At 55.1% G+C, this 22,558-nt stretch overlaps 1 protein-coding gene and 1 long non-coding RNA gene across 16 annotated transcripts in view; one reads left to right on the top strand and one right to left on the bottom strand.

Annotated features, from left to right (window-relative positions):
• The first annotated feature begins 2,867 nt into the window (after nt 1–2,867).
• The window catches only part of Prdm16 (PR/SET domain 16), a 324,217-nt gene continuing 304,526 nt past the window's right edge, over nt 2,868–22,558 (top strand). For all 15 annotated transcript variants that reach the window (NM_001427303.2, XM_087659972.1, XM_087659968.1 and 12 more), the window contains 1 exon segment: nt 2,868–2,961. In NM_001427303.2, coding sequence (NP_001414232.1) covers nt 2,925–2,961 — 37 coding nt within the window. In that variant the 5' untranslated portion in view covers nt 2,868–2,924.
• Nucleotides 8,524–12,528, bottom strand: LOC148006194 (uncharacterized). The gene is made up of 3 exons (XR_015621376.1): nt 11,999–12,528; nt 11,526–11,594; nt 8,524–11,011 (listed from the first exon to the last, which is right to left on the bottom strand). It is a non-coding gene; the product is annotated as an uncharacterized LOC148006194 (long non-coding RNA).

Here is a 22,558-nt window from a genome sequence, read left to right as displayed (position 1 = left end):
GGCAGCACTTCTCACCACGGAGCGTATGGTCCCCAAGCTCCCCAGAGCTTGACTCGGTTTGAAAACTGTTCTTGAAGCATTTAGTAATAGCCATTCCCCCCCCACAGGACTTCCACTTGCCCACACTTGTTCCTCTAAGTGTCGACTCCCATCCCTGCCAAAAAATTTTCTTGGTGGGATGGAAATACAAGAAGGCCTCCTAGGGGACCTCTGTCTGATTTTCTGTGCTTTCTCGCTCTCCTTGAGGAATTCCTCCACGTCGGACCGCTTAGCTTCTAAGTCTGGCCACGTGGGGGCAGGGCCTGGCCAAGGCCAAGGCTCTCCCAGACCGGAAGGTCCAGCACCTAAGAACCATCGCAACACCTGAGGGGTTCCTGGTCAGCCTCAGTTCCAAGGCTTCTTCCCCAGGCAGGTCATCCCCCAAACTCAGAGGCTGGCAGCCAAGAGCAGGAAAGACTCGCTACAGCTAGTTCCCAACACCTCGGGCCAGCAAGGGTCAGCTGCCTGCTCCCATCCTAGACTGATCTGGTGCAATCTGGCCAGAATTCTGTGTGCCCCTGAGTGGAGATGGGACCAGAAGGGGGACTTGAGTGAATTGGACACCCTAGAAGTAGGACCATTATGTGTGTGTGTGTGTGTGTGTGTGTGTGTGTGTGTGTGTGTGTGTTGGTTGGGGGGGGGACCCCCGGCAGCCTTCAAGTCTAGAGAAAAAGAAGCCAGGGCTGGGCTAGGGTGGGGAAGATCAGGGCCCCACATCAGCAGAGCTTTTGATTAGCATCTTTGTGTTTTTCCTGGTGTTCTCCAAATCTCAAGGGACACCTAGGGTGCCACACCTCTAGGTGACCTTGAGCCTTCTTTGCTGTGCTGCTTAACCCAGGGTATGCTCACCACGGACTAGAGGCCATCGGGGCCAAGATTGAGCAGTATCTCCTGTGTTGCTGGACTCCGTCACCACCCCGTGGGGGTGAGCAGATTCGGGGGCCCTCCAAGATCCACCAAGAGCTGCAGTGGTCCCTCCGGTCTGCAATGGAAGTCCCTCACCACGACTCCCAGAACCTACTGCTATAAACTGAGTAGATCTGTGACTTAGCCCAGGTAGAGACTGAGAAAGGGGGAAGAGCCAGGCCTTCCCACAACAGGGCCTCCATCTGTGCAGCCAGCTGGGTGCAGGGCTAGGCACCCGAAGCGGTGGGCTCCTCAGATAGGTCCGAATCTCCGCAGGGAAGTGCCTCCTTAGGCAGTCAGCGGGCAGTCGCTGCCGCCAGCTCTGGAGCTCTTCTCTGGGGTAGCTTGGGCCCAACAGCACTCTCCATTGGGTGAGGGAATCTATAGGGAGGACTCTGGGGGATTGCTGTTTTAACGGGATTTTGGTGTGCAGATTTTAGTACTAGGAGACCAGTCACAACAAAGAAGGGGTGAGGACGGCGAGAAGCCTCACCTGGGGAGCAGAAAGACCCAAATGGCGCCCACCCCTGCGAGGGCTCAGGTGACATCGTGACAGCACTGAATCTTGTTGCCTTGGAGGGACCTTGGTGTTCGGGGAGGGCGCCCAGGGCAGTGACCCAGTCCCGCAGCGCCTCCGTTTGTTTCCAATTCAAACTCAAACCGTAGCCGTACCCGAAGGGGGAATCTACACTCACCCTGTATGGCCTCTTAGTTGGGGCCACCCTGCTCTTGCCCAGCCAGGCCCCTCACTGGCCTGAGCTTGGAGTGTGAAGGCTTCAAGGATAGAGCGCGGCCAGTTTCCTGCCCGCACTCCTCCACCTGTGCTTCGGGTTCCCCAACCCTAGCGGCACCTGGGCCGGTAGAAGCCGGAGGGGAGTGTCCAGAAAAGACCCCAGCTCCCGAAAGGGGCTAGCTCCAGCGCTTCCGCACCCGGTACTCACCTGGGGGCCGCGGCCGCAGCCCAAGAGGGCGCGGAGACCGGAGCGCACGGGCCCACCCCGGAGATGCAGAGGTGCGGGACACCCCGGGACGCCAAGGGCAAGATGCCGGCCTTGACGCCGCCGCCCCCCCGACGCGGAGCGCGCTGGCCTCAGCCGCCGCGCCCGACCGAGGACCGACGGCTCCAGCGCCGCTCGGCGTCCCGGGCGGTGGCAGAGCTCGGAGCTGGCGGCGCCTCGGCTGTTTGTTTTTGAGCCTCGGAACCCGAAGCTGCAGCCACCCGGTGGGGGCGGGGGGAGGGGCTGGGGGCGGGAGGCCCGCGGGGGGCGGCGGGCGGCGGGGGCTTCGGAGGAGCCGGGATCGGGCGCGTTGGCCCCGACACCCCCTCCGCGAGTGCGGGGTGCGGGCAGGGACCGAGGGCAGTTCGGGAGGAGAGAGCTCTGGGGCGACGACGAACGAAAGCTTTTTAATTAGTAATAAAACGCAATAAAACGCTGCAAAAGCAGCCCGGACCCGCGTCCGAACTATCAGCGCCTTTGCGGGAGATCGAAGGAAGTCGCGCAGAAACCCGCCGCGGGCCAGTCTCCTCTGAGGCTGGGCTTGGGTAGGAGCCACAGCGCTGCGCAGCGCAGGGCCAGGGCGGGGGGACCGTCACCTCGCCTCCAGGGCTACCTGGGTCCTTTTAAAGTGTCCGGGGTGCGGGCCCCGGGCGGGAGCGACGAGCAAGGAATGTTTTCTTAAAGGGCCAGTTCAGAGCTGCGCTGAAAAGGGGGGGGAGGGGGGAGAGAGAGAAGTGAGGTGAAGACCGAGAAGGCCTCGGAGAGCCCCCCAATCCCGCGCCGAGGCGGCGGCGGCGGCGGCGCGACGAAGAGGATGATGAACACATTGCAAAGTTTTTTTGGCCCCGGCGAGGGGTGTCAGATTGAGTGCTCTGTGCGCATGTGCGAAGGTGTCCAAACTGACAATGCTAGGGAGATGAAGATAGTGTGTAGCTGCTTCTGGGCTCAAGGAGGAGGAGAGAGATTCCGCGAGCCGACACCATGCGATCCAAGGCGAGGGCGAGGAAGCTAGCCAAAAGTAAGTCTCCCGCGCTCGACCGCGCCGCGTCGCCGGGCCCGGGCCGCGGGGCCAGGGTACCCGGGCCAGGGGTGCGCGTCGGGGCGCGGTCGGCGCGCCCGCGGCTCCGGCCCCCGGTCGACCGCGCGGCCCGGGGGTGCTCCGCCTCCCGCGCTCCGGGGCGGCCGGGCTCGGCGCGGAGGCTCGGGGCGCCCGGGCCGCGCGCTCCCCGAAGGCGCCGGCCCCCTCCCCGCCGAACCCCCTCCCCCCCACAGTGTCAGGCGCTCGGGCCCGGGAACCCGAGGCGCGCGGTGGGGGCCGGGGAGGGGGGCGGAGGGGGAGGGCCGGGGGTGGAGGAGCGAGAAAAGCGAAAGTTAGCGAAAAGTTGACGAAAGGGGAGAGTAACTTTTCCTCTCGCTCGCTCTCTCCCTCTCTCTCCGAGTGGCTCTCAGTCCTGGTCAAATCATATTCCGGGCTTTTGAAATAGTGGGCGCTAGAGCACCGCCTTTGGCGTCCGCCAGCCGGGCTCAGAGGAGGGAGACCCTGAGCCGGGGAGGGGGCGGAGGAGGGGGCGCGGGCCGGCGCCCACCGGGCTCCCCGGGAGCAAGGGCAGGACGGCCGCAGCCGCCGGGGAAGCAACATGGAGACTTTTTCCTGCGCTCGAAACTGTGCTGGTGAAGTTTATTCCCAAGTGGTGCCCCGCGTGGTGGCCGGCGCTCCTCTGTGATCCTCGCGTTTCTCTCGGGTCGCCCAGTGCCGGCGCCTCCGGCAGCGGGGTCCCCACTGGCCGCCGTGCTACCCGCCGCCCTGCTTCGCCTGGCCTCACTCCGACCCTCCCGCACATGCTGTCCTCGGCACCCGCCAGCCCCAGAGGGACCAATGCCCCAGCTAGGCTGCACGGGCCCGGGGCTTACTTTCTCTTTCGCTCCGCCTCGGGCCGCGCCTGGGGCTGTGCGCGCAGCCGGCAGCGGGCTGGTCCCCACCGCAGCCTACGGGCTCCCGCCGTCCGCACTATGGCCACCTCGTCTCGGAGCTGCCCACGCGCCCTCCGCCCTGGTGCCGGCGCCATCGGCACAAGTCGGGCCCGGGGCTTCATCCTTTGCAGCCAGCAGGTGGGGACCCGCTGCAGCGCGGCCGTTGAAGCACGGCTCCGAAAACCCGGGCCACGGTCCGGCTCCAGCGAAGCGTTGAGCGCTGTGCGGAGAGGATCCCAGTCGCTCGTCCCGGCCGCCCCCTTTTTTACCATGGGACAGAGAAAGGGGCACCCGGCACGCGGGCTCCAGGTCCCTGCCTGATCACCAGGCCGTTCGGTCTGCGCTTCTCGGGCAGGATCCTGCCTGGCCGGACCTCGCGGCTTCCAGAGCCGAACTCTTAGAGCATGAGCCTAGCGAGCGGGTGTGGGATCCGCAATAGTTTTCCGAAAAAGTCAGGCACTTTGAGCTCCGGACCCTGCTGAACTTGGCCCCAAGGCGGACCGACTGCCTTAGGCCACGCGCCCACTCTGCAGGGAAAAGCAACTTCCAACCTCTGCCAAGCTTCCCTGAGCTACGCCTTGGAGTTCGTGGCCCCTCGGTTAAGAGCCCCTTTCCCACCGAGCTGCCTGGCCAGCTGCCCTTGACCTCGGCCTTCTGGGCCACCCATGACCTCTGACCCCTCTTGGTGCGAACAGGGGCAGTAGGTTCCCAGCGGATGCGAAGGGGCTGTGTACGTGTTGGGTGACTCTCCACGACGCACGGAGCGGGTGTACCGGGTGCTGTTAAGAGTACGGTGTGCACCGTGGCCTCTGGAAGTCTCGACCCCTGGCTGCAGGCTGGATGGTCAGGCTCTGGCCGCAGAGGAAGGACCCAAAGCTGGGAGGAGAGAGGAAGGAGTAGAGCGACTGTGCTTTTTGTCGCCGCCTTCGCTGCAAGCGAGAGACTGGCTCAGCGCACCCAGCGCGGCCCCGGAAACTTTCCAGAGGCCCACACCCGCTCGGCGCCCTGCTGGGCCTCCTGCTCTACCTCCACCAGGTGGGGAAGGTCACCTGGCCCAGGCCGCCCTACGTAGGACCGGAATGGGCGCCGGGCGACATCTTGAGGCCTTCCTTGGAGGCCAAGAAACGAAGGACACAACCGGTGTGAGTGCACAGTTCACGGTTTCCTTCCAGGACATTTTGGAAACAGCCCACAGAAGCTTGCCCGACAGACCCAGGGTCTCCGTTTGAATGTCACTCTGGAGACCCGGTTCCAGGCTATGTGACTATTACTGCTACCACCAAAGCCCCTTCAAGAAAATGGGTGAAGTAGCTCGGGATGGAAGACAACCCAGGGCTCACTGAAGAATTTCTTATTCCATAAGACAATATTTTAAGCGGCCTTGGAAGGCTCCTGGGAACCTAATTCCATTACCCGAAGCAAGGGTGACCAGCAGACACTCGGCAGCCAGTCCAGAAGCCTCCTAGGCTGGCCGACAGGGTCAGGGAATAGGAGAAAGGAGCAAGGTCATGGTGGTTCAGGGTTTTGTTCTGCCCTTGTACTCAGGCCCCTGAGCTGTGATGGAGACTGTCCTGAGGACAGAAGGACGGATGGGCCAATGGATGTAACATCAGGACACAGGGCTTGGGTGTGGGGCTGTCCCAGAGTGTGCATCTTGAGGTATAATTTCGTTTGTATTTCCTGGCGATCCCACTCCAGATCTCTGTCTCCATGGCTTACTCAAGCTGGGCCTTTTAGGTGATTCATTTGGTAGAATTTAAGGGCCCAGAGTAGATGCTTCTTTTGAGCCTTCTAAGGCTTAAAGTCTCCGAGGCACCCCCAGTGAGGACTAAGATCCAGTTGGTGGGAGGCCTACATAGGGGGGCAGAGCGAAAACAGTTCAGATAAGGGGTCCCCTTACTCAACCTGGGCCAGTGCTGGCCAGTAAGGACTTTAGGCTGCCTTGGCCCCACATTTAAAAACGAAATTCTTAACAATAGTGTAATTGTTCCACCGCTGGTGTGAGCCAGGTGGGCAGTTGGGGGCTCAGTTGGTGATGCTGCCCTCCTGACCTTTAGAACCTACACAGCACAGCTTGGTCTCTCTCTATAGCTAGGATCCCTACTAGAGCCACCCTAGAGACCCGATTTCTATGGAGGTGACAGACCCCGTTGGTCCTAAATACCACACATCCCACTCTGCTGGGTGTGGGACTTGGAGTGTTGCATATGTTGAGGGTTATGAATTGTTAGGGCGGTGTGAAAGATCGAAGGCCCAGCTTCAGGCCTGAGTCCTTCCCGTTGAGACATGCAGGGGTGTGGGTGGCAGGTGGCTAGGCTGGCTGGCTCTTGTCCTCTTTCTACCCTCCCCAGGGTAGTGAGAGCCCAGGGGACAATCTTTTTCTCTGCAACTGACCGATGAGAGCTTCAACAGCAGCAAGAACCTGAGAGCGGGGTAATTGATTGTCTTGCCCGCTTTAGGCGAATGGTGGAGCCCGCTTGTTGCAGGGGTGGAGGGCAGGGCTGTCGGACCAGTGTTAGAGGGATCAGTGGCCTGGTATGTGTGTGCAGGTCTTGCCAAAGTTAGTTTGTAGAGCAGGTGTTGGATAGGTCTGCTGGGGGTGGGGTGGAGGGCTCTGCCCCAGGGTCTCTAACCATCCACTGACTTGGGGTGCCTGCTTCTCCAGCAGTCTGGAGGCCTGGGAACTACAGGTTCAGGTTAGACCTCCTATCCCCTGCTAGTGCTGCAGTTTCTACACCCCCAAACCCCTACCTGGGCAGTGCTAGGGGCAGAGAACCAAAAGGCTAGGTAAGGGTGGTGTGAGCTCCCTCCCCAGAGGGAGGCACTGCCTCAGCTGCCACTGCTTACAGGGCTTCTGTGGGGTGTGATTAGCCCTCTGTTTTATTCAATTAGGAGGCAATTAGGGTCCTTGAGGGGAGGGGGGGCTGGGACTGGTAATTAAGGTTATGTATAATTAGAGTTTCAACAAAATTATCCAGGATTTAAAAAAAAAATCTTTTCAGTAATTTCGTTTAAAAATTTCAAATAGCATTAAATACAACTTATCAGGTTTTGAATCAAAACCGGGTTTCGAGCCTTGGGGTCCGAAGCTCACTCAGTAGAAGGCTGTGTAGCACCTTCTCAGTTCAGGAAAGAACTTCGTGAGGTGGAGGAAATCTCTTTCTCTCTCCCTCTCTCCTTTTCTCTCCTTCCCCCTGTCTGTCTCTATTTCTCCCTGTCTCTCTCTGTCTCTCTGTCTGTCTCTGTCTCGTCTGTCTGTCTCTCTCTGTTTTTCTCTCTCTCTCCTCAAATTCATAGAAAATGATGGGCCAGCGGTAGTTAGCAGGTTTCAAACTGCACCAACTTGAGACTATGACCCAGACGCTACTATGTGGGTGCCTTTCTACTTGGGGGACACTTTCTGGCTTCATGGTTGTTCCTGCCTGAATTTTCAGACCCCCTCCACCTGGCTCAGAAATACCCAGTGTGAGCAACTGTCTGTTTACTCTTCCCTTGCCCAACCTGGGCTCTCCAGAGTGCACACACAGGTGTCCCTGCCCATCCAGGGTAGGGACAGTGACGTGCATTGTGAGTTGCCCTGTCCCTTTTCTGTTCAGCAGCAGCCTGGGAAGAGACCCTCAAAGTACCTGTGGGTATCCTCCACCCTCCCTCCAGGGTAGGTGTGAGCTGGCCCCTGGCAGGCAGGTATCCCCTCCACTGGGAAAGAGGGGGGAAAGAGTGTGGAACCTTGGAACCCCTCCTCCAGAGGTTAGAAGGTTAGAGAGCCTGGACAGGTGCAGTAACTCATACAGTTGCAACCCAGTTCAAGACCTTCAGGGGTTCTTAGTGTGGCACTGCAGACCACAGTTAATTCCGTAGTGTTTTTAGTTAATTAGTTAATCAATTAATTAATTTAACGTGTCAGGGCTAAAGTATTTCAAGGCCAGTGCTTACCACGGTCCTATTTGTCTATTCGTAAAGGGCAGGTAGATTCCATGCATTATAGCCTGTGAATTCAGATGTCTGCCTTATCCCCTACTTGTATGCAGATTGGAATTCTATTTGCTCAGGGCTGGACTCTTCCCCTCCAGGAAATGATCACACAGTTTCTTCTCCTCTGACTGTGGGTACCCTCTCCAAGGGCAGATTCTAAGTAGCTGGTATTGACCAGGGATGGGCCTTGTCCACCCCACCCCCCCAGTCTCCATCTTCTGCCAAGCACAAGTACAAAAACCTCACAAAGGGGAGTGGGGGCTGCCTACTTACCCTACTCCCAAACTATCAGGGAAAAATCCACCTGCCCTCCTCAGGTAGTTAGGGCGATGCAGCACCCTATACTGCTCCTGCATCCCCAGTAGACCCGACCTGCAGGACTAGAGCAGGGTTTCTGATATTCTGATATTGGCCGTTGTTCCTCAAGGCTGGGTGGGACCTCGTGGCCAGAACCACTGTGACCATTCTGTGCCCAGAGTGCCCTCTACTCTAGTAGACCTGAAGCCAGGGGATGGGTGGTCTCTCCCTGTTCCGACCACTCCCTGTCCTCAGACTCTGTGCTCTTTGGAGGTGCCTCTCGGGAGAGAGAGGAACGATGAGCGCCAGCAGCGAGCTGAAGACAGGAGTGCTGACCACTTGAGATACATATTTGTTTAATAGTTAACATTTTGTGTAAGAAAAAAAAGAGAGGAGAGAGAGGGGGGAGGGAAGGCAGATCCTGGTGAAGTGAAGGCTTTGCTTATTTTGTATCCACTATAACTATTTCTGTCCGTGAAAATTGGCTTAATTATATCAATGGAATGTTTCTTTTTTAAATTCTGTATGCAATTAGTCCATCTTGCCGGCTGCAATTTATTTTAATAAAAAAATAAACCAGTGGTGTGTTCAGTCCCTCGTCCCCTGGGGACAAATGCGATTGGTGTGTTTAATTTCATTAAGTACAATGTGGCCTACTGGAAAAAAAAATGTCTGAAATCAGCTTTATGCAGCTTAAACACTGGCATTTGAAACAAATCATTATTGCATTAGCTGTCATACTGGTAATTCTAGAATCTAAGGGAAAAAATATATTATGGCTGTTTTTATAACCCTTTGCAAATGCACTGTTAAAATAATTTATAATCATTTTAAAACATAGCTGGCCCGGTGAATATTTCATCTCTAAATATGGGTCTGTGCCCCCCCTCCCCGCCCTGTGCATGTTCACACATCTAGGCTCCTGCAGTTCCCACCCCCAAGTGCTCATCCCTCAAAGCTGAGGCAGTGGGGTGTGTGTTTAAAGGAACTCAGGGAAACAGGGTCTTTTTCATTGTGGCCGGAGACCCAGATTTGAGAGTACAGGGTCCTGAACAGGCTACTCCTAGGTGGGGGGTGCTGGTTAACCCATCCAGCTTTCTGGCTCAGGTGGGAAGGAAAATTGGTACACGTCTATGTAGACCTTTATAGGTATATGGGTGCAGGACTGTCCACATCCTGTTTCTGTGTGCAGCAAGCAGGGCTTGCTCTGCTCATACTGGGTTTCTGTTTGGGAAAACAAGTGAAAGGCAATTCTCCAATGCTGGCTTTCTCGGAGCAACATGAGAGTGAAGGTGAATAAACTTGGTGAGGGGGTGATGCTGTTCAGTGGAAAACATTTGGAAAACAATGGTTTCTCTCTCTCTCTCTCTCTCTCTCTCTTTCTCTCTCTCTCTGTCTGTCTGTCTGTCTTTCTGTGTGTGTGTGTATGTGTGCGCACATGCGTGCGTGTACATGCCTGCACACGTACACACGCATGCTTTCATGTATGTGCGCTGGATCCTGGATCTACATTGCCTCTGTGAAACTCCGAAATTTGCAGTTGCTGGGAGGAGCTATGGGTGACCCTCGAAGCAGAGTCAGAGGGTCTCGAAGGGAGTGAGCGAATGGTGGGTGATTGTGGAGGCTCTGGAGCTTCTTGTTTCTTTTAGCCTCTGAGTTGTGGGTCCAGGTGGTCTGAGGTGGGGGGTGGAAGCCAGTGCACAGTGGCTCAAAGGATATGTCTCTGTGTGATGGAGCCTGGCTGCGTGGTGTGGCCTCAGAGTCGCTCCATACCAAGGCAGAGGCAGGAGAGCTGTGATTCCTGGGATGGTAGGTGTCCCTTTCTCTGCCCAGGAAGCTCTATTGCCAGGAAGAAAATGTAACAGATGATTGAGTAGGACAATGTCAGTATTGGTGGATTGGGTAGGGTATATGGGGGAGACACAGCCATCTCTGGCCCCTGGTACGGCAGGCAGAGTGTCTGGGCTGTGTTGGGTGCTGGTCTCCCCAGACCCCTGCTTCTGGGAGCAATCCCTACTGGAGTGACCTCCATGTGCCTGCGATTTGCTTTCCAGTCGGTACACTGTTGAGCTGAGAAATAAATGGCTTTGTCTACTTCCCCACTTTAGGACAAATAACAAAGCTGAAAGCTTAATGCCAATAGCAAGACCCGGCCCAAGTAGCCCTGGAGGCTACCCATGAGGGTTCATGTGGACCTCGACTGGCTGCCAGTGTCCCCTCTGCACAGGCTTGGGGGAGCACGCTGGGGGGCTTCCTTCTCTGCTCTCTCCTGCTCTGTACACTGCTGTCCTGGGATCCCAAGCCCTACTGCAGCTAGGATTTGCCAGATAAGAGGTGAGAACGCCTTAGAGAACAAAAGTTGGTTTTAACTTGGATGGAGTGTTTGCAACATCTGTCTGACTCTGCCCCCACCCCGTCCCCCCCCCAGCCCCCGAGCACTTCAGTTCCTTGCCTCTCTCGGGAGGACGACATCGAAGGATCCTGCAAGGTCTGGTGTATTGTTTGGCTACAGTCAGGGCCTGTGGTCATCAGGATCTCACTCAGATCTGACAGGGAGTCAGAAGTGTGTGTGTGTGTGTGTGTGTGTGTGTGTGTGTGTGTGTGTGTGTGTGCGTGCGCGCGCTTGCTAGCTTTCCTGTTTGGAAATAGCTTTGCCATTCTTTAGCTTCCTACCCTGGGAGGCTTTGAGGTCAGGCAGAGAGTCTAGACCATCATCATCTCAGAACAGCTGTGAGTGAGAATACAGCCTGATCCTGAGGTCCTGCATGCTGTGGGTCTCTCTCTGTTCCAGCAGGGTCCTGTTCTTCCTCCTGCCATCCAGCCTAGTCCTGAAACACAACACATACCATTTGCTATCTCTCTTGGGTTTTCCAGCTCGGAGGCACAGGTGCCTGGGCCTGTCGTGGACCTGTGTGTGCAGAGGGGAGCTCACTGTGTTCAAAGCTACCTCCCTTTATCCCCCTGCCTCCTCCCATTGCCTTTCCTCCTCAGCCAAACAAGCTTTCCAGCGTCACATCTGTCTTTGGGGCTGAAACAGCTGTTGGCATCTGCCAGTTCTGTCCTTATCGGAGGCCTCCCAGGTCCTGCAGGAGTGGCAGCCTCTGGTTTTAACCTTTCCTAGAAGCTCGGCACAAGGTCTGTACATCTGCTTTGAGCAGCACTCTGGACCTGGCTCACCTGGAGGTTAGAGGATCTTCTCCACAGAGTGCTTGCTCAGAGCGAGACACTGCCTTTTAATTCTGGGTACTCTATGCCAGGTACTGTCTTAGGGTCTGTGCTGCTACATTCATTCTCCTCAGATGGGGAGAAGGCCTGAGCCAGACCAAGAGCTTTCCGACCTACCTTGGCTGTCCTGTGGACCTTGACCTGGCTGGTGTAGGATGCCTGGGCCCTCACTTCCCACCGGGAAAGCTGAAAGAGGAGACAGGGAAGGAGGTTTGTTGGAGGACCTGGCTGGTTTTGTTGCAGTGTGCTTCTCTAGCCCCTGGGCAGCAGGGCCTCAGCATCTATCTCAGCAGAGAGCAGACTGGGTCAGCGCTTGAAGAATTGGTCCTGAAAGCGATTGGGACTCTTTCCTGCGATGCCGTTTAATCCCGTGTCTATATTCACAAGCTGACAGTCGATATTACACCAAAATACGGATTTCCATAATAGATTCAGGTTGCTCCTTGCAGCCAGGTCTCCGAGGGAAAGGGGCATGAATTGAAAAGGCTCAGACATTTATATCTGCCCAATGGGCGGCCACAGTCTCCTCGGAGAGGCCCAGTCACATCAGTCCATAAAACATTTAAACAAAGACTGAAAATTACGCTCACCGGAGGAGCCGGAGTGGTGACCACAGAGAGACCACGCTGTCCCGGGGCAAAGAGGAAGATACAGAACAGCCTCAGAAAGCCTGGACATTAATCTCAGGCACCCTGTTGCCTCCTCCCTTCCTGGAGTCTCCATCAAAACCCCACATGGAGGAAAAGCCACGTGACAAGCAAGGTTCTGCACTGGGCTTAGAATTGATGTCTCCGGTGTACGCTGGCTTGATGGCATCCCAGGCCACATTAGGAAGGGACTAGGCCTGCCTTCTAGCACACTGGCCATTCTGCTGGGTCAGCCCCAGGTCAGCAATGGGGTTCCTGGGTTGTCAGCATGCAGGCAATCAGCAGGTTTCCTGCAGGTCCTGGGTCCCTTGTGGACACCCAAGAGTATCTCCTGATTTTAAACAGAGTAGCGTGTCTTCAGGCGGTAGCAGCCAGCAGAGAGATGGCCTGGCTTGCAGGACGGGGGAGTGCCACACCATTCTGTTTGCCACCTGCATGTCTGAGTCTGTGGCTTGCTAGGAAAAGTCTGGCCTGCCTTCCAGATCTCTCCCAGGCTCTTATTCCTGGAAGGGCTGACACATTCCTGAAGTACCAGAGTGTCCTGCTGGCCAGAGTCAACAGGACTGGGGAGAGAAATAGCCCCTAAAGTGGACCCTCCACGGCCTGTCTCCACACAGCACGGAGTCACATCAGGTGTGTACATGCATGTGGCATGTCTGCATACACACACACACACACACACACACACACACACACACACACGCACTGGTGCGCAGGGGAGGATCAACTGCTTGAGTGAGATCTGTACTACAGTTCAGTATATCAGAGGAGTCACAGGCTTCCCTGTCCACTTAATTTGGGGGGGGTTCCCGTGCCCCTGGGTCTGTGAGGTGCAGAGACAGTTGTCATCAGCAGCTGGTGCCAGGCCTACCCCGAACTGCTTGGCAGCTGACTGTCGTTGGAGAAGAAGAGAGGCCACGGGGATCTGTGAGTGAATATCTTTCTGCCTGTCTGCAGGCCTGAGGTAAAACAAAGAGGAGATGGGGTTGTTTAGACAATCCTGGGCCCTGGCGCTCACATTGAGAGAAATTAGGCCTCTTGAAAAATTACAGAATTATGCTGCCGGTGTCAGGTTGCGAGATAATGACGTGTCTCTGTGTGAAAATATTAAATTGCAATAGCATACCGTGTGAGTACCCCCTTTGAATAGGGTATTCAGTTCCCAGCTCGGTCTGCACATAAGCCAGTGACTGACAGAACACAAATGGTATCCTAAGGCACAGGGGGCGCGATTTACAGCTGGCCCTGGTCTTCTTGATCGGTCTTTCTATCTCGACCTTCCTCAACACCCTTCCCTTTAATGAAAGGGCTCGACGAGGCAGCTAATTATTTACCTATCACGTTAGCGGGGAGGAGACACTACCAGAGACAGATCAATTTTCCCCTGGACGTGATTCGGTATGACTTAGAACATCGTGGCTGTGTCGCGATGTGCTGGGTGGCATCCCTCAGACTGCCAGAGTTCCTTGTGGCATTGATGCTGCCACCATCCATTTTGTGAAAACCCTGAGGGCCCCTGCTCCTACTCCTGCAGCCTGCACTCAGAGGAGTGTCAGCACGGAGGACAGCTGCTCTCCCTCCAGCAAGCAAGGCTGACCGGACTTGGATTTGGTGCAGAGGTGCACACTAGATGGCTTCTTCCTGGCAGGTGGCGATGGGAAGTCAGGGTGGCCGGTGGAAGGTTTTTTAATGTCCCCCATGGAACCTGTGGGAGCCAGGCATCCCCGGCGAAATCTGGAGCGTCCGATCCCTAATGCTCGAGATTTTTCGAGTCATGTATATGAGAGCGCACCGTGGAGGGGGTAGCTTGGTGGCTGCACATTTGGCTGAGTGCCCTTAAGATGAAAGTTCTATAAACTGTGGAAAGTAAGTGCTCAGAAGCCTGGGCAGATAGCCCCAGGAGGCGCTCTCCAGTTTCAGGACTGGGAATCAGAATTGCAAAGCAGAGGCCCTGAGTTTTAACTTTCCCTCCATCCGAGGTGTTAATCTTACCTTCCCAGAGGTTAGGTAAAGCCCCTGAAAGCGGCAGCTAGGAATCGAATCTCATCTCAGCTAGAAATGATGGTGGCAGTACCCCTCAAGTTCAAGCACCCCCTCCGCCCTCCCCAGCTGCACCTGGTTCCTGGCATCAGCAACCTTCACGGAGAACCCTTCTCTCTTGTCCCAGAGCTCTTGTTGCCCAGGGTTTTAATATCCCTCCATCTTGACAGACTACCCTCGTTCAAAGGGGGAATGGGAGCTGGGGTCTACAGGGTGTGTGTGGGGGGCAGGGTAGGAGGTGGGGAGGCTGGTCTTGCTGTCTTTGAGAGTCTCCCCTCCCTGGACTACCAGAGATCCCTCCTCTGCCTCCCCCAGGATCTGGATAGGTGTGTGGTCTTCCCTGTAATGGAGGTTGGGAGTGGATGGATACGCCATGGTCCCCCATCTATGGGAAGGAGGAATAGCCAGGGACAATCCCAACAAGGCTGTGGTGGCCATGGCAGGCCAACGGGAGTCTCCAGCATCCTGATCCCATGTTGGTCATTAGGGAGTGGTCATAGAGCAGCTTGGGAACAGGGCACTTTGAGGTCAGCCAGGTCAGTTTGCCCCCTTCCTCCTCTGGCCCTCTATTATATGTGTGAAAGCAAAACTTAACACTAAGCCCTCTCAGGTCATATCTTACCAGATAGCTCCAGGGACAGGAGGCAAGACCTAGGGAAGGAGCCAAGCCTTGGCACCTGCCCGGCATGGAGAAGAGCCCTATGAATGGGAACCCCAATTTACATGCCACCTGCCATTCCGGTGACACCTCTGAGCCGAAACTACCACCTCCAGACTCACTGATGGTCCCTGGTTTTTACTTTCTGAACTCAACCCAGGGGGCCACCACCCTGGTTGACCTTGGATCATACAATGAGAACTAGATGGACAGGTAGCAGGCTGACCTTTGAGCTCTGGTGTGATTTGGTAGTTCCCCCGAGGTCAGGTGATGGTGGCCACAGAGGCCCAGCAGCCCCACCCACCCCCAAGAGGATATGTTCTATTCTCTGTGACATTTGGGATCCATTTGGGCTGGGTTAGCTTGACCTGTATCAGAAGGTCCATGGCTAACTTTCTCCATCTGGACATACCCTTAGGCCAGGAGCTCTGTCCACCTGTCAGCAACTTAGGGAGCTGGACCCTCAGCTATGGCTCCCAAGCGTGCTCCGGGCTGAGGCTGGGTTTGTTTGCTAAAGACAGAGCCTCAAGAATTCACCTTTCTTCTTAGTAAGTGCTTAATTGGGAACCACTAGCCATAGCACCAGGGCCCAGACCCTGCAGGTCGGGCACCCCGGTGATCTGCCTCCCCTGCTGGGTCAGAGTCTATAACTCAGTGGGGATTTCTCCTTCCCCTGGGCCTTGAGCCTGATCCTCAGTGCAGCAAAGCCAAGCCAGGGTCTCTTTCCTTTACCAGTGTGTGAGGCCCAGACTTACCTCCTCTGCCCCAGTGCCTCCAGATGCTGAAAGAAAGGCAGAGAGGGCGTGTGACCAGGCGGCTAGGCCCTGCCTGCTGTGATAATGGCCAGAACTCTTGAACAGTACTTGTCCTTAGGTGCCAGGTTGTCATTGTTCGCAGCTATTTTGGCTTTCTGGAATATTCTTTGGCCAAGGGAGGGTGTGTGTGTGTGTGTGTATGTGTGTGTGTGTGTGTGTGTGTGAGAGAGAGAGTGTTGTAACTGTATGTATGATTATGTGTGAGTGTTTATGTGAGTGTGTGACTGTGTGACGAGTGTGTGTGTGTGTGAGTGTGTTTGCATATGTGAGTGTGTGTGTGTGAGTGTTTATGAGTGTGAGTGTTGGTGTGACTGTGTGTGTTTGTGTAAGAGTGTGTACATGAGTATGTGACTGGGTGTGATTATGTATAAGTGTGTGTGAGTGTGCGACATGTGTGTGTTTGTGTATGTGACTATTTGTGTGACAGCGTGTGTGACTTTGTGTGAGCGTATGCTTCTGTGAGAGTATGAGTGTCTGACTGTGTGAGGGTCTGACTGTGTCTGTGTGTGTGTGTGTGTGTGCGTGTATGTGTGCAGAATTGGGGTGCTGCCCTAAATTTCATGTTCATGCACTTGTTCAAAAGCACTTGGTGAGTATAGAATAGAGTTCAAGGAACAGACTTACTGAGTCTCCGGGACCAACCCATGAAGGATGCTCCACTGGCTGGTGCTTAGAAACCCAATGTCCTGTGCCTGTGTTAGCTCCGCTCGGGAATGGAAGGAAGGCTTGGAAGGCCACCATCCACGCTGTGGACAGTTGGCATGAGTGTAGGGCTGGCAGGAAAGGCGACACTGTTGCATTGGGACCCAGACAAGGTTCTTCATGCTTCCACAGATACAGTGTCAGCCTTTTGCTGAGGTACAGCAGTCGCTCGGGGACACCCTGCATGGGAATGGAGGTGGCCTTTAGCGTCCTGCAAGGAGAAGCAGGGGCCAGGGCTCTAGGCCTGCGTCCTTCCTTCAGGGGTCCCTTGTCATCTGAGTTCCCAGGGCTCAGGAGGGATGTTTTGCTGGTGTTACCTCTGTCCCCTCCACGGCCTCCCTCCTGGGCTGGTGTCACTCTTCAGGCTTACTATCTCCCTGGCAGTCCATTTGTGCTCACACTCACATGTTGGCACGTGCGGACGCTCCTGAGCCACCTGCGAGGCATGCCTGTGCGCGTATGCTCGGAGTGCCTTACGGAGACAGAATGGTGTGAACCTGACTCCAGAGACCATTCCGTCGAGTGTACAGGGTTATTGTTCAGGGAGGGTCAGCCATTCCCAGGGTCTCCACATCCCCTAGGCGGTGGACAGAGCAAGAGGAGCTTCCTGAGGGAGAAGGGTGTTGGCATCAGTTGGGCCATGATATGGGCTTTTCCCTCTTTTTTCCTCCTCTCATTACAGGGACCGTGGTCTTGAGGGGGGCTGGTTTGTGGAGGGGGCTGTCCTCCTCCATCACAGACTGCTAGATCTGGTGTCAGACAGACCAAGCAGAGCACGGGGGTTGCCTCTGACCCTTTCAAAGGGATATTCGATCTGAACCCTGGGGCCCAGTAAGAAGATTCCAGCAAACCCAAAGTCTCCCAGCTGGAGAAAGCACTTTCCAGTGTCCAGACTCTGGCACGAGGCCCTTTGTGGGATTATCTGCCCCCCTGGGAGGCACGGAATGCCAGGGTGAGGGGCCATGGCAATGGGGAGAGCGGTGCAGACTACCGATAAAGCAGGCTGCTTTCTGTGGCCACTCTGTCTCCGAAACCTGAGGTGAAGCCCCAGAATGGAGGCCACTGTCCCGGGACATCTGAGCCAGGGAGGCACCGTCCACTCTGCACTTGCCCCCGGGAATTGGATTTGAAGCCACATCTGCCTCTACTCAAGGCTCTTGCCACCTGGAAAAAAAGAATGGGTAGAAAGAGAACCAGAGGGGGCCCCACCCCCACGGGCAGAACTTCACGTGTCACTTGCCTTTGGCGTCTCCTGGAGCATTCGAGCTGGGCTTGGTGGAGGGTGGACACTGTGGCCAGGGTGGGCCTATGCTCAAACTGGGGCTGGGAAGCCTAAGGGTCAGGGGGTCAAGGATGCCGAGCGGAGAGGGGCTTGTGGGTCTATACCCATCAGGCTTCAGGTGCTGGCTGGAGCTGTTCCCGGCAGTCGGTACAGATCTGCCACCCCTGTTCTTTATCCTTCCATATTTGTCACGGGTAGCTCAAGGCATATGTAACCCCAGGTCGGGTGCCTCAGGACCTGTCTAATCGATCTGGACATGCCTGTGTACTGAAGCCTCGGGAAGAGAGATGTTGCTGAGTCCACCATTATGCTTGATCAGAAGCTGGCAGGTGCTCAGGGCCTGGTAAAGACGCAGTACGATGACCAGGTCTCTCTGGACTGGAATCGTCTATAGCTAGGACAGTAGCTTTGCCTTACCGGCAGCAGGACCTGGGAATACCACAGAGGCCTGGCTTCCATACTCACGGAGTGGCTACAGACCACAGTGGAGGACCCCTGGGAGCCCCCCACGTCCCCACCCCTAGACTACAGAGCATCTATCTGCTCTCAAGAGTATTGTGACCATATGCCTGTGGCACAAGCTTGGGACTCGGGCACACTAGCTGGGGTCCCGACACGTCCTCTTTTAAGCTATGCGGCCCCAGGAAATGAGCCTCCAAATCTCCCGCCTTCCCAAAGAGTGGCACACCCCATGAGCTTGCCTCAAGGCCATCCGGTTCAGCATCTTACGTAAGGGCTTACTCATCTCCTGGAAGCCATGATGGAAGATTCAGCAGGTGCTCTCTAGTTGTCTGTCTGAGTTGACCTTTGAGGTCCTACGGGGGAACAGAAGTGACAGAAGGCCTTGGGTCAGATCCCTTCCTCCAAGGATCGCTAGAGCCTTGCACACCCATTGCCGCCTCAGGCCTGACAAGCTTTCTGGTGTTGTGTGCCTGTGCCCTGCAAACATACAGCCATACTGACGGTGTACAGCTCCTTCAGAGCTCAAGCTTACTGCAGTGGCCACAGACCCCGTCACGCAGCCCGAGTGCACGGACACTGGCCACCAGGACCTGGTGAAGCTGGCAGGGACCTACTGCTGAGGTGTCTCCAGTGGCTCACACACCAGGCTCCAGTGCTTCAGGGCAGAGAGATAGCTGGGAGCCCGGTGTCTTTCCAGGGCGCTTGATGCTTGCTTTGCTTTTATACACTCCCAAGATGCTTGCCTGGGAAAGGGTCCTGGGCTGTCCCAGCCATGGCCTAATTCAGCTCCATCCCCTGTCACCTGTTCAGACCCTAGGCTCTTGTGCCTCCACCTGCAGTTGCTGTTGAAGGCCAAGATCCCTTTGTCTTTATCTGTGTTCGGTGACGGAGGGATGAACCCTGACATTTCCGGATGCACACATGCGCGCACGCGTACACACACACACACGCGCGCGCGCGATAAAATGAGATGAAAAATAAAAAATAAAAAATAGAGAACCTTCCGGGAAATTTCCAGGAGCGAGGCTATTGAGTGGTAGAATTCTGCGAGAGAGATAGGGCATCGTTCATCTTCAGCGACAGGGGCTTTTAAAGGAGGAAGAGGGGAGTCTGAAATCCAAGGTAGTTCTAACGCCAATACCCATGTGCTTGTAAGGGAAAGCAAAAACTACCCCTGAAATACAGATACATCTCTGTCCTTCATCTTGAAAGCTCTGGTTTCTTGTTGGATGGCCTTGCACTCTGGGTGGGTGTCGGCCAGCCCCTCCTGTGGGCTGTGGGCCCAGGCAGGTGAGGAGAGGGTGGGTGGGCTGGCAGCAGAGGGCGGGACCACAGAAGGATCCAGTCTTGGAGCCTGGTCTTGGTTGAGCCTGGAAATAAACTTCCCATCTTAGGGTCGGGTCGGCGGACCCTGCTAGTGCTCCCCAGGTAACTCGACCGCAAATGAGGAAATTCACATTTCTGGGGTTTCCGAGAGGCAGTTTGTAGGTCAGAGATGACCAATTTTGACTTCTTTGTGCGCGCCTGTGCGTGCGTGCGTGCGTGCGTGGGCAGGCGCGTGCGTGCTTGAGTGCATCCATGCTTGCCTGCGTGCGTCCTTAGTCTCAAACAACCAGTAAGCCGGGTTTCTTGAATGTTGTAAGCTTAACATTTCTGACCATCATACGAAATACTCGGCGGTGGTTGCCACCTTTTTCAGAGGCCATCTTGATTGCAGCCGATCGTGCGGCTTGGCTTGCTTGTTTATTGTCGAGTGACCTCCGGATGCCTTTGGAAAAGTCTCTGGTTATTGATAAATCATCCCCCACCCCCATCCTCGTTCCCCGGAAGTCATATGCATTGCTGTGGCTCTGGGTATATCTTCCAGTTTGAGGATTAGACTGAATTTCTTCTTGGAACACCTGCTTTCCTTCCCACGCCCCCAAACTTTCCTGCTCCCCAGCCATCCTACCACATTCTTTCTGTTGTCCGGATTCAGTTTGGTAATGCCACTTTCACCTTTCAAAGCCTCTGTGGGGATCTATGAGCTCCTGCTCCCTAACAGTATTGTCTCTTTTATGGTCTTTTGGGTCCCCCCCTCTGCTGTGTTGCTTGACCTCAGCCTTGGTTCTGGGTACAGCAAGTCTGTGCTGGAGTTTGAGTTGAGAAATCTCTTCCTGGAGGCAGAGGTGGGGCTCTGGAGGCTGAATCCAGGCAGAAGCAAGGGGTCTGAGTCACTGGGCTCTGTCCTGAAACCAGTAAGGAAACCCCACCACCTTTACCTTTCTCGGTGCCAAATCAGAGAAAGGGACCTGACTCCGAGCAACCCACAATAGCAAAAACCCCAGCAGGCTTTTCCTATGAGTTCTTTGTGTGCTTGACCCTCTGGTGGGGGTAGCCCAGCATGTGGAAGGGAAATGTACTAGGGGGGTTTCCCTTCCCGGAGCGTCTTCCGGGTAAGAAAGGACAGAAAAATATGGAGGCTGAGGCCAGTAGCACCTGTCCACTGCCTTCTAAGTCCTGTGGGGACAGGCAGCTCCAAAGCTATTGGCTAGACAGAGACAGCGATGGTGGCTACCCTGTCCCCTGCCTTGCCTCCTCCTCTTCCTACATCACAGGGGATCCATTTTCTAGTAAAGAACCCCAAGTCCACCCCTGGAAATACTTGGAAATTCGGGTACTCCTAAGAATGGCCCCGCTCAGCCGCTAGCCCACCCACTTGCTAAGGGAATTTGCAAGTCTGGCTGGAGGAGGAGGAGTGGATTCTGGTTAGCACTGGAACTATCTACAAGCTGGTTCCTGGCTAAGCCTTGCCAAGCTTGAGTGTGGACTCCTGGTATTTTCCTACTCAGCCCTGAACCCATGGACACTATAGGTGCTTTCCTGGGGGAGGGGAGCTGGAATCAAGCTGTCGAAAGGTGTCAGGCCATCTGCCCGGAGAGATGGACACCCCTCCATATAACAGTCTGTTGTGTTCTTTTTGAGGAAAAATAAAAGCCTGCCAAAGTGTCTCTAGTCCATAAAATACGTGTTGCTCAGCTGGCCTTTTTGTGGGACAGCTTCCTCACTTAAGCAGAAGCACTCCTGTGGACATGGGGCTCCTCTGTGGCTTGGTCAGGGGTAGTTAATACCATTGAAGCACGTGACAGAACTTCTCTCTCTGTCCCCTGTGAATTCCCCATCCCTCAACTCCCCAAGATTCAGGACAAGTACATGAAGCTCAAGTCTCCCCACCTTCTCTGTGCTTTTTTCCCCCGTTTAGTCACAAGTGGAAGGGCCCAGAGCATACTGGTTGCAGCATTGTTTAAAGCCAACCCATCAGACATAGGCTCCCTATGGCTGAGACCCAGCACCTCTCCCGGATTCTCTGCTTGTTTATTCAATGGCTATTGAGGACCTACCCCAGGGGGCTCTCCCCTCAAAATTCAGCCCCCATTTTCCACACATAGAAATGAGGTATAAGCCGTTAGGGCCGAGGAAATGGTTCAGTGGGCTAAGTACTTATCCTGACCAACAGTAGGACTTCGGTGTGGACTGCCCTAGCTCCACAGGAAGAAACCCGGCATGGTGGTACATACTTGCAATCTTAACCCTGGGAAGGCAGCGACAAGAGTAGGGTCAGTAGGGCTTGCTGGCTATCCGACCTAGCTGAAATCGTCAACTCCACGTTCAGTGAGAGACCCTGCCTCAGAAAGTGAGAGCAGAGAAGACCTCAGATGTAGCCCTTTGATCTCTGTGTGAAATGTGTACTTGCGCATGCACCGGCACGTGTACATATATACTGCATGAGTACATACATGCAGAGCCGAAACAACATGAAACAAACAAACAAAAAAAGTGGAAAAGAAACCTCAAAACAAAACAAAGCAAATAACAACAAAATACAGTCTACATTGGTTAGGCAAACCCTGGGAGCACAGGGCTGCCCAGCCTGTGATGCTTAGGTGAGAACCCTGGTTTTACACTAACCACTACTCTTTGGGAGTCCTACTGGTACCATTTAACTCTGCTTGTGTGGCACATGTGCGGGAGGGGAGAATACCAGCAGTGTTCCTGGAATCTGCCATCACACAAGGACACGGAGGATCCAAACTCAGACAAGGACAGCTGGCCAAAGTTGGGGTGAAGTTAAGGACTGTGGTATCCCCCATGAGCTGAGGCCCCTCTCACAGAGTCTGGTTACCAGAGTCAGGTGCAAGGCCTTTCACATGAGTGTCTTCCCAGGTGGGCCAAAGGCAGCCCAGGGCTCTAAAGTTGGTCTGCATGTCCTGTCTGACCTAGTGGGCTTGCTTCTGCTAGCTGGGTCCTTGGCATCCCTGTTCAGCCCACATAAAGTATCACTAATGGTTTGCCTGCTTAGCGTGGCCGTTGACTATGCTCTCACTGAGAGTGCTTGCAAATCATCTTGGATGGATTTAGGTGAGCCTGCTTCTGGATCAGTGAGTGATATGTGCACCTTGGTATTTTCCTTTATACAGTACTTGTCCACATGTTGAGGGAACAATTGTCTGGTTTGTTTTCTTTAAAAGAGCAGAGTCCTGTAGTTGCCCTGAGATGTGTGTGTC

The sequence above is a fragment of the Rattus norvegicus genome, chromosome 5, assembly GCF_021556685.1.
Source record: "Rattus norvegicus strain SHRSP/BbbUtx chromosome 5, alternate assembly SHRSP_T2T, whole genome shotgun sequence".
Lineage (NCBI taxonomy): Eukaryota > Metazoa > Chordata > Mammalia > Rodentia > Muridae > Rattus > Rattus norvegicus.
The sequence above is the reverse complement of the archived record's forward strand: the minus strand, read 5'-3'. Positions and strand labels throughout refer to the sequence as shown.